The sequence below is a fragment of the Bactrocera tryoni genome, chromosome 1 (genome assembly GCF_016617805.1).
Source record: "Bactrocera tryoni isolate S06 chromosome 1, CSIRO_BtryS06_freeze2, whole genome shotgun sequence".
Classification (NCBI taxonomy): Eukaryota; Metazoa; Arthropoda; class Insecta; order Diptera; family Tephritidae; genus Bactrocera; species Bactrocera tryoni.
This window is the reverse complement of record NC_052499.1, coordinates 63,823,325-63,836,109: the sequence shown is the minus strand read 5'-3', so window position 1 is coordinate 63,836,109 and position 12,785 is coordinate 63,823,325. Positions and strand designations below refer to the sequence as shown.

The window sequence follows — 12,785 nt, the reverse complement described above, 5'->3', positions numbered from 1 at the left end:
AAATAGTTGGTAATCATGGCGCGATAACGGTCGTCATTGACGGTTGCGTTCTCACCAGCATCATTTTTGAAGAAACTCTCCACGGTCTTGGTATACACTCTTAGCTAGGGCTGCTATATTTTCTTCCCTTTGCGCTGGACGTGGTCTATTCGGTCGAATATTATCCAATAATGAATTCTCGGTCTCAAGATAGGAGATGGTGTTGTGAATATTTAGTACGCTCAGTAGGCCGATTATGTTGACCATAAGTTGAGGGAAGCACGTGAAACCCATTCTTTGCAGAACGTTATTTCGACAGCTTAACACGACTCACTCGTAATCTGTTAAAAAAGGGCTATTGAAAAAAGTACCTCTACTTTGATCGACCGTTATATATACTTTATAGGGTCTTCGACGTTTTCTTCTTGATATTTCAAACATCGTGGAAAGCTTGATATACCATATTAAGAGTATAACATAATTTTTTTTACATATAAAAAAATAAGTGGAGACCTGCTTTGTAATCGCAGGCACTAATACTTTAATTTCGAACACATATCAACCATAAAACATCGAATGAATTACAATGATAACAAATATTTTAACTTATTTTATGGACATATATACAGTTGCATCTCGTCTTTCTTTTTGCCTTTTTTATGATCTTGGCTTATGGCTGATTTAATAACAAGTATTACGTATTTTGATGTAAAGAAGCCAATCTCAAAGGCTGCAACAATAGAGAAGCCCAGAAAAATTGAGGTTACATTACCAATTGTACCTAGAAATGCAAAAGAAAGAATTGCTCAAGGCTAATAAGATTTATAAACGACATAACACTTTCAACTACATATATACTTACACAATGCTTCATACCAGATATTACCCACCACGCGCTTATAATACTTTGCATATGGTTCATCAAAGTGGATACGCAATACAGACATCTCCTCCAAATCCAGGCCGATGTTATCCAATTCACTAAAATTAAAATTTGCATCCAAAGAGTTTTGGCTTAAAACATTTATGATATGGATAGCGAAGAAAATCGGTGGATTGTAACCTTAGTTTAGCGGCAATTTCTTGGTTACGATCACCTTCAACATAACTGTATTTCATTTTAACTTACGCTTTCGTATTGGTAGCTAAGAATCGGTCTATAGGCAATGTCATGAAGGACACACCATATTGTATATCGTTGCAGGCTGGCAGGCATTCCGGACAGTACAGAGCTTCTTCGTAGGCACGTTGTAAACCAGGCACGAACTCACGGTATGTTAGCACATTGCTCCATTTAACTATCAAAATAAAAATATGTTCATATATTCATGCTTAGTCCTACAGAGAGATCTGAACAAACTCACATTTATAGCTGAGCAGGCAAGGCACATGGTGCAGGGTACAGTAAATGACGCCATCATTATCCGACAACATTCTGGTATCCATATAAAAGGGTATACAACGACACAACGCCATAATACTACGAATCCGGCAGCGAGTTACACAATTGGAGAAACTGTAATTCCATTGAGTATGCGTTGCATACAGAGAAAATTCATCTTCGAAATAACATTTACGCTAAAAGTAAAAATATTGAAAGGAATTTACAAATTTCACTCAAATTAGTGGCATCTCACTTACTGTATGCGGACTAAATGAACTCAAATTGGGTTCTGTATAAACCAAAAGAGCATGCAACTCCAGAAAGGACTCTTCACCAGATGTTACAAATAGCTCGTGTGACTCACCCGATGTTGTATCGGCAAAGATATCGGAATCATGGACGATGACAATGTAACCATCTATGGTCAATAACGACATGAAATCATCTTTATGGCTGGTATTCAAAACGACCGTCAAACCAAGTTCCGGATTGACGAATTGATCACGCATTTTACGATTGTTGTAACTGTAAATGATGAAAAAGAATATAATTGCAATAAAAAATATTTAGAAATTACCCGAAAAGCGAGTTCAGAGTGATAGAATTTTAGAACCAGAAATAATTTGGTTAAAATTTTTTTTTAAAAAATATACTTAAGAGAACGTCGATTATCAATACCGAGAAATTTAATTTGGTTTGCAGTTTGATTGAGGGATTGTTGGGTGTCGGAAGTGAAATTATTCCATTGGAAGCCGTCAAACTCTTACTAAATAAACTCCACAAATATTTACGCTCTGTATTTAACCCAAAGAGCCTATTAGCCAGCGTTTCTTAATTATCGGAATTGGACGACAATTAGTATCAACTCAGAATAATGAACAGTAAAGTCCACAAGGGTTTAGAGCGAATGTCGTGAAGCAAATATTGTAAATGGCAAATATCTAACTATTTTATTCGGAAACCCAATGGCGTCATCTTCGTCACAGAACGTAAAACACAGACCTTATTATTAAGAGTTCGAAGTATACAACTTGAACAACCTGGAAAGTAAGTTTTGCTGGAATACTTTACTTACATTCGAAAATACAAATTGCAAATCCTGGAAAGTAAATGTTAATGGAATATTTTTATTTTTACTAGTCGCGGGAGTTTTTCGGATACTTATGTACACTAATTTCACTCACAAATTTCCTGTATTAAAGGTACAACAAAATCCATAAGTCGTCAAACTTTTCTGAAATGTCTTACGGCTGAAGCATTCGACTTCAACACCTGATAGCTTGCAATTACGTATGAGACTCTCACATGAGGGCGTGAGCTAAAAGTACGAAAGAAGATTAAACACATTTATTAGTTGAGCTTCTGTACTGTATCTATATTTATATATATATATTTATATATAAACAGAATACATATGCATTAGTAAAGAGGATTGTGGATTATTACCATTTCGGCAACCCTCCGTGTATCATAGAAAGTATCATTTTCATATGTATCGTATTTGTCCAACAACGCTTGAAAATTAGAGAAAGCTTCACCATCCACATCCATATCAAATTTCTGATAAAAATGAATGAAGAGCTTTAAATGTTCCATGAAATAATCAATGCTTCGACCTTGAAGATCCTTTGCACTCCTACAATAATAAATAAATAGGTGCGTTCAGTGTTTTAATATATACACGAATATGTTTCTGAAGCCACAAAACATACCATAAATGCACATTTTGTGCGGAAACCAAAGTAAACATCTTGACCCCAATTGTAAATAACAAAGACATGACAATAAACAACAACAACAGATTGTGAGATTGTATACTCTAAAAGGAGCTCCGTCTAAATCGTCTGGAGGCAAAAATAGTACCATGAAATGCCACATTAGAGGTAAGTTCCCTGTGACAACCCAAACAAACTTACTCAGTACCCTCTTTTCTAAAAGCGAAATCCTTTTAGTCTGTCCACCACCCACAACCACATTCTTCTATAGTAATTTCGTGATAATATATGGCATTTCTTTATATCGGTTGGAACTTAAAATTATATTGTTATTATGATGCAGCGGTTCGACTTTTTTCTTCTCTTCTTTAATAGAGTAAACACCGCTTACGCGGTTATGATCGCCAATCCTTTCTCCGTTTAGCAATTTGGCGACAATTCGAGATACCAAGTGCAGTCAGATTCTTCTCCACCTGATCTCCATATAGCAGGACGGGAATTATGAGCGACTTATAGAGTTTGGTCTTTGTTCGTCGAGAGAGGAATTTACTAACTCAATTGCCTACTCAGTCCGAAGTAACACCTGTTGGAAACAGTTATTCTTTGTTGGATTTCGAGGCTGACATTATTGTTGGTGTTAATACTGCTTCCAAGAGAGACGATATATCTACGACTTTGAAGTTATGACTGTTAACAGGGACGTGGGAGAAAATCGCGAGTGTGACAACTGTTTTTTTTGTCTCAGAAGAAATTTTGTCTTGCCCTCGTTCTCTAACAGACCCCGTTAGACCTAATTGCCCTTTTTCTCTCCACAAGAAAGCCACCGGACTTGCCGGTCAAAGCTGAAACTCACTTCAGGGCTTCAATTAAATCCAAGGTTTCGGCCTGAAAAACAATATTGTGATTGTAGAGTTTAAAGCTAATTTCTCATGGCATCTTAACTACTGGTAACTGTGCTTTGGTTCATATTTCAGTGACGAAACGATTTTAATTTTCCTTTTAGCGCGCATTTATATATACTTGTATGCTGATTCCGTGGTAGACCTTAGCGTGAAACTTTGAGACGGCTAGTTATAAACCCAAGTCTAACCTGGTATTTCTTATTTAGTAGGGTTTTATGGTGGGTTTTTCTTGAAGATGGTAATCGCTGATTATTAGAATACTTTACGCTTTGAATGTTCTAAACAGAAGATCACAAACGATTTCTAAAAGGCTCTTTCTGGTACTATGTTTCTCTGATAAAAATGAAGAATATACCCAACCGGTTTTTAAGCAAGCTAGGAATTACAATCGCACCCTCATAGAACTAAGAAACTGTTTCGACTGATAATTTAATGGCGACTCAACGGCGCTTGCTGTTAATTACTGGTAAATGCCTTCAGATGAATACATACATTCAGGGTTGCTTTCTGGTGTGTGAGTGTGTGTGTGTGCATTTAATACCTACAATAAGTGAAATGTCAAACTCACAGCTCCTTTGCATACGCCAATGCCGCTTGCTTTGAGATTCTATTGTTCGAGCAGATGGAAATTGAAGGAAATGCCACGGATTCAATGGGATACAGTGGATTGGATAGGTTGATGACAATGTACTGAGCGACAAATTGTTCCCATATCAGTGACAGAATCGTAAACAGAGTGAACATTGTTGTTAAATGCACAGCCAACCATATTAATCTGCAAATATGAGAACATACCATACAAATATATAGACACAACTGTAAATGAACAAACCGTTATTGAAGTACAGAGCAATTTATGTATTGAGGCGCACATACGGTTAAGAATATACCAGTAAGTTTAAGCCAATTATTGAGTAAATGCAATTGAGAGCACGGTTTGATAATGTTTAAGTGCAAACTGATAGTGTTCTTATGTATGTCATTTCGTTACCGTTAACGAAATATGCAAACGGTGGTATCCGTCAGACACCAAGGGACAGCGGACTTCACGGCGAACCTGCCTTGATTCGGCTGAAAAAGGGATGTTCACCGTTTTCACCGGGTTCACTAGATGGAATCTACATCGGCTATCAATATAATACTCGATTATTTTACAGAAAAACGAGCCCATTTGGTGAAAAAAATTGCTCTTTCACCATAACATCTTCTCGTCTCAAACTTATGCCGTAAGTATTAAGTAAAAATTAAGAAAACCCGATAACTTCGGCTGAAATGAAATATAATAACCTTCACAAATAAGAAGGTTTCTATACAAAAACCAAATTTTTATCGAACAGCTTAATTGGGAGATATATGCGTTAGTGAGGTTGTAGCGTTACTTTTATCAATATTCTATACCTTATTGTCGTGAAAGTATTTTATTATGCAAAATATTGATCTTGATCGTTCAGTCGGATGATCGGAAATCGGCAATTCTAGCAAATAAGCAGCTCTTTGGTGAGAAACGTCAGAGTGCAAAGATCAGATCGCTTTCTCAAAATCAGTTGGACTGGTTAGCGTTTAATATAGAGAGACATACAAGCAGACAGACATGGCTGAATTGGCTCAACTCGTCCGGCTAACGACGTGTTCTCTAGGTAAACTTTAGATTGGGTAGTCGAAAAAGTCTTTTCGTATTTCGTATTTTATATCTCCAACGCTACCAATTACATTGGGTCATACCACATACATATAGTGTACGAAAATACTTTTTCGACTATCCAATATATCTTGTTAAGGGTATAAATATTCTTATACCGCTTTGAACGCTTTATTTTATGCTACGAATTGGCTAAAGTTAATAATACATCGGCATCGGTATAGAATCTATAAAATTAAGAATCATTGATTTCTGGGTCTTAGTTACAAAGCCATTTTCAATTTAAAAATACTTAAGTCAAAATTTTATTAAGATTTAAACTTAGGAAGGAAATTATAGATTTGAGCTTAATTTCTTAATGCGTAACTTCCTCGAATTGATGATAAGTCACCATTCATACAGTAAGCAGTCAGACCTAGCCGCTTCATTTAATTTACTTAAGTTCAGCTTAAGCTAAGCTGCTTCGACACCGATCCGATAACGAGCCAGATATGTTCACAACAACTCGAATGAACTTTATTAGATTAGCACCAGTAAAACTGTGTATGGCAAGCTCATTTCACTAAAATACAACTTCTACTTCATTAGGTAAATTTTTCCATTTAAATTATATGTAAATCGTTTAAGAATTGAAATCTTAAACAGCACTAGCTAACAATCAACGCTGCGTATGAGTAATATTGCGTACAAGCATATTCCTCCCTCAATGCAGCATTAATTTGCTAGTCTTCATTGCTGATCTATGTGTGCATGTATGCGTATACTCACTTCTCCCACACATTCAATGTGTTGTCGACCAATTTACCATACGCATGCATCGATATGTTGCGAAATAGATCCGTCATGTCATTGCTGAATCTGGCGCCAACTGATTGCTTTCGCTTTTTTATAGACCTTTTCGATGTTTTCTTTGGACTCTTTATCCACCAAATGGCACTAGATGTTGACTTCATTTCGCACTGCTACACTGCTGATACGTATTTGCATAAACTAAGTATGCACACATGCACATACATACAAACACGCTGATGATTCCTCTGAGCTGCTCTTCTGCTGTGAGCCTGCTTTCCACTTATTGCAGCTGCCTCTTGGCTTGCTAATGCTGGTGATTTACTGCGTCCGTGTGTAGCGGGAATGTTGCAATTGTTTGTCCGCCGGGGATGGGAATTGGCACTGCAGCAACGGTATTACTTTCACGGTTCAGTGATTTTCACGCAACACACGGTTTGTCGCTCGTTGCCGCGTGAGAACAACGGCTGCTTTACAATCGCTGTCAGCGCTATGCTGCGGATAAAGTTCAAGTGACAGCCACACGAGGTATAAATGCCCTTATATAGATGTATGTGTGTGTGCTTGTGTGTTGTTGGTATAGGCAAGTCGTCATATGTGTACACCGAATGCGCTTCGTTCAACATGCGTTGACGCTTAGGCTGCATTGAATAATTGCCATTGTCACTGCAGGGGCGTATGTGCGAGAACTTGTAATGGATTTTCATCATTAGCGACACAGGGACACATAACGCCTACTTAACCGAAATTCACTTAGAGGTTTCAATTTTACTGCAAAGCCACTTTCGACTCTTTGAAACTTGGCTGGGTCGTCGTTGCCTTGCAAACTTAATCAAACTTTTAAGGACGTATGAATCCACCGTTAGTTCAAGCATATAAAAAATACCACCTTACCTATTTAATTGGGTTTCCAGATTAATGTCACTTTGTAAATGTAAAAAATTGTATCATTTGGAAATGAAAAAAAGCCAAAACTCTTAAATCACTCGACAAACTTTAGAGGCCGGTGCTACTATAGCGTAACCTATTGACGTAGACACCATTTAAGCGATTATAGCCGGGTTAACAACAGTGCTCCAGTCGTTTCTTCTTTTCGCAAGGTGGCGCCAATTGGAGATTCAAAGCGAAGATCCTTCTTCACCTGGTAATTCCAACGGAGTGGAGGTCTTTCTCTTCCTCTGCTTCCCCCGGCGGGTACTGCGTCGAATACTTTCAGAGCTGGAGTGTTTTCATCCATTCGGATGATATGACCTGTCTTTTAATTCGCTGAACTATGAAAACGTCGTCGTATATCACATACAGCCATCATTCCGTCGAATGCGATATTCGCCGTGGCCAATGCGAAAAAGATCCACCGCAGAGCTTTTCTCTCGAAAACTCCCAACGTCAACTCATCAGATGTTGTCATTGCCCATGCCTCTGCACCATATAGCAGGACCGGGATGATGAGTGACTTGTAGAATGTGGTCTTTGTTCGTGGAGAGAGGACTTTACTTCTCAATTGCCTACTTAGTCCGAAGTAGCACCTCTTGGCAAGAAATATTCTGAGTTGAATTTCGATCCTGGTGTTGTTAATGGTGTTAATACTGGTTCCAAGACAGACGAAATTATCTACGACTTCGATGTTATGACTGTCAACAGGACGTGGGTGCCTAGTCGCGAGTGCGACGACTGTTTGTTTGATGACAGGGGATATTTCGTCTTGCCCTCGTTCACTACCAGACCCATTTAACAGTTTACCGATTCGAAAAATTCGCGAAGTATAAATTAAATATTCACCTTTCAATGTGATCACAGTAGTATATGCTTATGCCATGTTTTTGCTTTTGAAATAGTTGCTCGTTCGATTCGTCACATAACGTTGATATGAATTCTTAAAGAATCTAAAGCTGACACTATCTCGAACTAAAATATCCATTGTAAAAAAAAAATAAAGTTTTGGGAGTTCAGTTTTCTTTGTAACACATATTGCCCTCACTTAGCTCCTTGCTAATGTCGCGTAACCAATGATGCTTGTAATAAAACTTAATGACTGGCTACTTACCGTTGCACACGTGGTGCTCGCTAACTATCGAGCTTTAATTTTGTCTGTAAAAACTATGCACAATACAGAAGGCATATATATTTAGTATATAGCACAAATACCACACGTGGGCTCGTACGGATATCTACTAAACTACTATTTGTATATATGTACATATGTGTGTAAGCAGTTGTTTGTAGGTCTCTTTTATGGGTAGACGACCTCAGTTATCAAAACAATACGAATTTTGCATCGGAGACCGATTTTGAGTGCCAAAAGAAAACAAAACTTAACGGAAAATGTGGAAAGGCGCCAATGACAAAAGAAGAAAACCAACAACACACAAGAGTAAAACCACAGCAAGGACAATACTTAGTTTAGAGCAAATAGCTTTCCATCCACTTCCAGCGCGCAAGTGCACTCAACGGACATTTTTCGTCGAAAGCAGCGGCAGCGCCTGAAAAAAAACACACACCCATTATTAGAATAGCATTTATTAGGACAATTGGCCAACTGGACCAGTGCCACCATGGCTGACTGAGTGAGCGCCTACGATTTGTTTGCCTTCTGTGCTCATTTTTGTTATTGTTGTAATAAAATGTAATTGGTTCGCTGCAATGCGGCGCCCATATTGCTGGTAGTCATTTCAATACTGTGTCCCGTGGCGCACGTAATCCACACTGTAGATACAGTTAGTGCGGAAGTGATTGCACAAGCGAAGATATATGGTATTATATTTATTGGAAAAATATCCGTTATGCTAAATAAAATTAGTATATTTAACCACGAGTGGATGGTATCAGGAATGTAGCAGTTTGTATTGGCCGGAAATATGCGAAGACCGAAACACTAAGAAATCTTTATCATATTGTAATTGGAACATGATGTTAATGAAAGTCGGAGGTTACGTAATCGAAACCTAGCAAACTTTATATTAAGCCCTGGCTTATAATCTTCGCAACATTCCCTAAAAGTTTTATTCTGTTACAACAATAATACATGACTGAAAACTGCTAATTTCATTCCAAGTCCATATTAACAAGACGGTAAGAACACTGTCAGAGGTTAGGCATACGGATATTGCCACCGCTCCATATGTAGGAAAGCCAAGAAGGTGCACCAATTGATCGCGACGATGGTAAGAATACACTCTTCTTACGATCAGAAAAAGTGCGCTAGTACCGCATACCGTTGGTTTTCATAGACCAGCAAGAACAATGTGTTTTACTACAGTCGGGCCGAGACTTAGAATTGAGAAGGATTCAAGTCTTTTCCCAAGTATTTCAGGCGTGTAAATTGAGGATTTGCGTTTTAACCCGCACATTTTTGTTTTTGAATAATGCAATAAATAATGAAAAGTAATTAAGCAAATGGGTCTGGTAGTGAATGAGGGAAAGACGAAATATCTCCTGTCATCAAACAAATAGTCGTTGAACTCGCGACTTGGCTCCCACGTCCCTGTTCACAGTCATAACTTCGAAGTCGTAGATAATTTCGTCTATCTTGGAACCAGCATCAACACCAACAAGAACGTCAGCCTCGAAATCCCACGCAGAATAATTGTGCTACTTCGGACTGAGTAGGCAATTGAGGAGTAAAGTCCTTTCTCGACGAACAAAGACCAATCTCTATAAGTCACTCATTATTCCCGTCCTGCTATATGGTGCAGAGGCATAGATGATGACAGCATTTGATGAGTCGACGTTACGAGTTTTTGAGAGAAAGGTTCTGCAAATGATTTATTGTCCGTTGCGCGTTGGCCTCGGCGAATATCGCCTTCGATGGAACAATTAGCTGTATGAGATACACGACGACATTGACATAGTTCAGCGAATTAAGAGACAGCGGCTGCGCTGGCTAGGTCATATCGTCCGTGTGGATGAAAACACTCAAGCTCTGAAAGTATTGGACGCCTTACCCGTCGGGGGAAAGCAGAGGAAGCGGAACACCTCCACTTCGTTGAAGAGATCAGGTAGAGAAGCACCTGGCTGCACTTAGTATCCCGAATTGACGCCAAATTGCGAAAAGATGAAACGGCTGGCGCGCTATTGTTAACTCGGCTATAAGCGGTGTCTACGCCATTAAAGAAGAAGAAGAAAGAATAATGTCTCGGTTGGCTGGTAAGTTGATCAAGTGAGAATATGGCCACTTCAGTACTTCCTACGAGGTAGGTTCTGATCACACTCTATATTGGAGGGGAGAGTTTACAAGAGAGAGTGTTGATTAAATGTTGTTGGATCAGGAGAAACAGTTAAAGAGATTCGGAAAAATTAATTTATTTAGGTCTTGTTACAAGCATTAAACGGACGTATGACATTACGATCGAGGCTAGCGTCATATTGACTTGCCGAAAACTGCATTTGAAGCTAGAAATGGGCTTCTTTTTCATTAAGACGAAGGTAAGAGTATAGCCTTGAAACTGACAGCTCTCTAGCTATGTTATTCTGGTGTTATGATGAACTATATATGGTATATCGGAGATTTATAAATATCCTGCAACGTGAACTGCTGCTACGGACGCAATAATTTGTTGCATGGTGGCTGGACAAACCAAGGTATCCGCATTTTACTTTGCAGAGTTTAGGATATGTCATAGCGGGTCATTTTTAAATGTAAATTAATATCAAAGTATATGTTCTTAAGACCTTAAAGATGGTTTGTTAACTAGTAATTTTTTCTAGGATAAGCTCAGGCTAGATATGATGTTGATAATTTCGTGAGAGTTTAAGTAATCCTTAGTATGTTGGAGTCGGATGTGGTGGTTCTGCAACCAGCGTAAAGAGGAAGGAATCTCAACCTACACCTACCAAACTAACTTCATAATGACGTGTTGCCAACGTTTTAATGGGACGGAGACAGCCCTGGCTTTAACCCATCAGCCATTTCTGCAAAGCGTCACCTCTGCTTACTCAGGTGACAAAATACCTCGGCCGCCAGCACAAGGTTGAACCAATCGAACAAAAATTCCTAACCAAGGCCAGTCTCGAGCAAATGGTAGAAAATACAAGAGTTGAGAGGCATTCCGCACGTCATTCAGCGTTATACAGAATGCGCCGCCTGGAGGCGAACTTGCTCTACAGTTCTTCCCCGACAGATGAAAAAATACTTTTTCACTAATACAAATCTTTATTAACGATTTCAAAGAAGTCTCCGGACTCAATACAAGCATGCCAACGCTTAATCAATTTTTCCATACACTTTTTATGTCTCAGTTAGGATAGCCTTCAGTTCCTTCAGCGAATTTTATTTTTTTTTTTTTGTTTCGGCTCATTTTTGGAACGCCATTGTCTTGATTGTTGGACAGCTTTTGATGAGTGTAGGATATTTTTTTCGTTTTGTGACCTCCTCTTCTTCTTCTTTATTGGCGTAGACACCTCGGTTATAGCCGAGTTTACAACAGCACGCCAGTCGTTCTTCCTTTTCGCTGTTTTGCACCAATTGGAGATTCCATGTGCAGCCATGTCCTTCTCCACCTGGTCTTTCCAACGGAGTGGAGGTGTTCCGCTTTCTCTGCTTCCCCCGGCGTGTTCTGAGTCCAGTACTGACACTTTTCATGTCCAAAACATTTACCAAAATGTGTTGAGCCGATCCAAAAGAGATATTGAGATCCTCAGCTGCCTCTTTGATGCTAGTTTTCGATTTTCAACGAATAGGCATATGGAAATCAAACTTCACACGAAAATAAGAAGGGTTATACGAATCTAGGAAAATAATTTTAATCGATCCAGGTTAAATTTGATCAGATGGTTTGCAAATATTCAGCACTTTAAAACGCAAAATTAATGTTTTGCTACAAATGTGTGAGTTTTAACATATTTCACCGCAACAGCAGTTAAATCAATTTTATTATATATACAATTTATCAGTGCATTTATATTTTATTACGTAATAGTTTTGTATATGTTACATAATATTTATATAAAAAGTTAAATAAAGAGTTAATAAGAATTTCAGAAAAATTTATGAAAAAATAAATAGTAAAACAATGGCTTTAACGAGAAAATTTTACATGAATGCGATTAATTTAAACAATGACACATTTGATATGTTACATGTTGTTCAGTACGATTCATTATACATATATGCACGCGCAACAACAATAATCGAGTAATTCAAAGCAGGAAGCTACACTTAAGGCAGAATTTTAACTCTTTTGATGATATTTGTGAGATTATAAAAATATTTGTATTTACATCAAGGAAATACAAATCTTTCTACTTTTTGTTGTTGTTTATATTGGACACACATACATATAAATTAAATATTGCTACAAAACCGATATTAAAACTAAATATTACTACACACACAGATAATTTTAACTGGTTTGAAAGGATTCTTTAATAAAACAAGACGT

At 38.0% G+C, this 12,785-nt stretch overlaps 2 protein-coding genes across 2 annotated transcripts; both read right to left on the bottom strand.

Moving 5' to 3' along the window:
* Positions 1-590: 590 nt before the first annotated feature.
* LOC120773972 (pickpocket protein 11) lies at positions 591-3,113 on the bottom strand. Its single transcript, XM_040103257.1, has 8 exons — positions 3,076-3,113; positions 2,810-2,999; positions 2,548-2,681; positions 1,621-1,888; positions 1,344-1,557; positions 1,109-1,277; positions 842-960; positions 591-760 (listed from the first exon to the last, which is right to left on the bottom strand). The coding sequence occupies exons 1-8, from the start codon at positions 3,111-3,113 to the stop codon at positions 591-593; spliced, it is 1,302 nt and encodes a 433-aa protein (XP_039959191.1).
* A 1,431-nt stretch (positions 3,114-4,544) lies between these two features.
* On the bottom strand, positions 4,545-6,572 carry LOC120766973. The gene is made up of 2 exons (XM_040092764.1): positions 6,388-6,572; positions 4,545-4,755 (listed from the first exon to the last, which is right to left on the bottom strand). Exons 1-2 carry the CDS (start codon positions 6,570-6,572, stop codon positions 4,545-4,547), a joined length of 396 nt encoding a protein of 131 aa, XP_039948698.1.
* Positions 6,573-12,785: the final 6,213 nt, after the last annotated feature.

What these genes read in the sequence shown, in the direction of transcription:
- LOC120773972 (XM_040103257.1), bottom strand. Translation starts at nt 3,113, where the DNA reads ATGTTTACTTTGGTTTCCGCACAAAATGTGCATTTATG. An exon ending in GCACAAAATGTGCATTTATG is followed by an intron (nt 3,000 to 3,075) that starts GTATGTTTTGTG and finishes TTATTATTGTAG; the next exon opens with GAGTGCAAAGGATCTTCAAG. An exon ending in TTGCCTGCTCAGCTATAAAT is followed by an intron (nt 1,278 to 1,343) that starts GTGAGTTTGTTC and finishes TTATTTTGATAG; the next exon opens with TTAAATGGAGCAATGTGCTA.
- LOC120766973 (XM_040092764.1), bottom strand. Translation starts at nt 6,572, where the DNA reads ATGAAGTCAACATCTAGTGCCATTTGGTGGATAAAGAGTCCAAAGAAA. An exon ending in ACATTGAATGTGTGGGAGAA is followed by an intron (nt 4,756 to 6,387) that starts GTGAGTATACGC and finishes TCATATTTGCAG; the next exon opens with ATTAATATGGTTGGCTGTGC.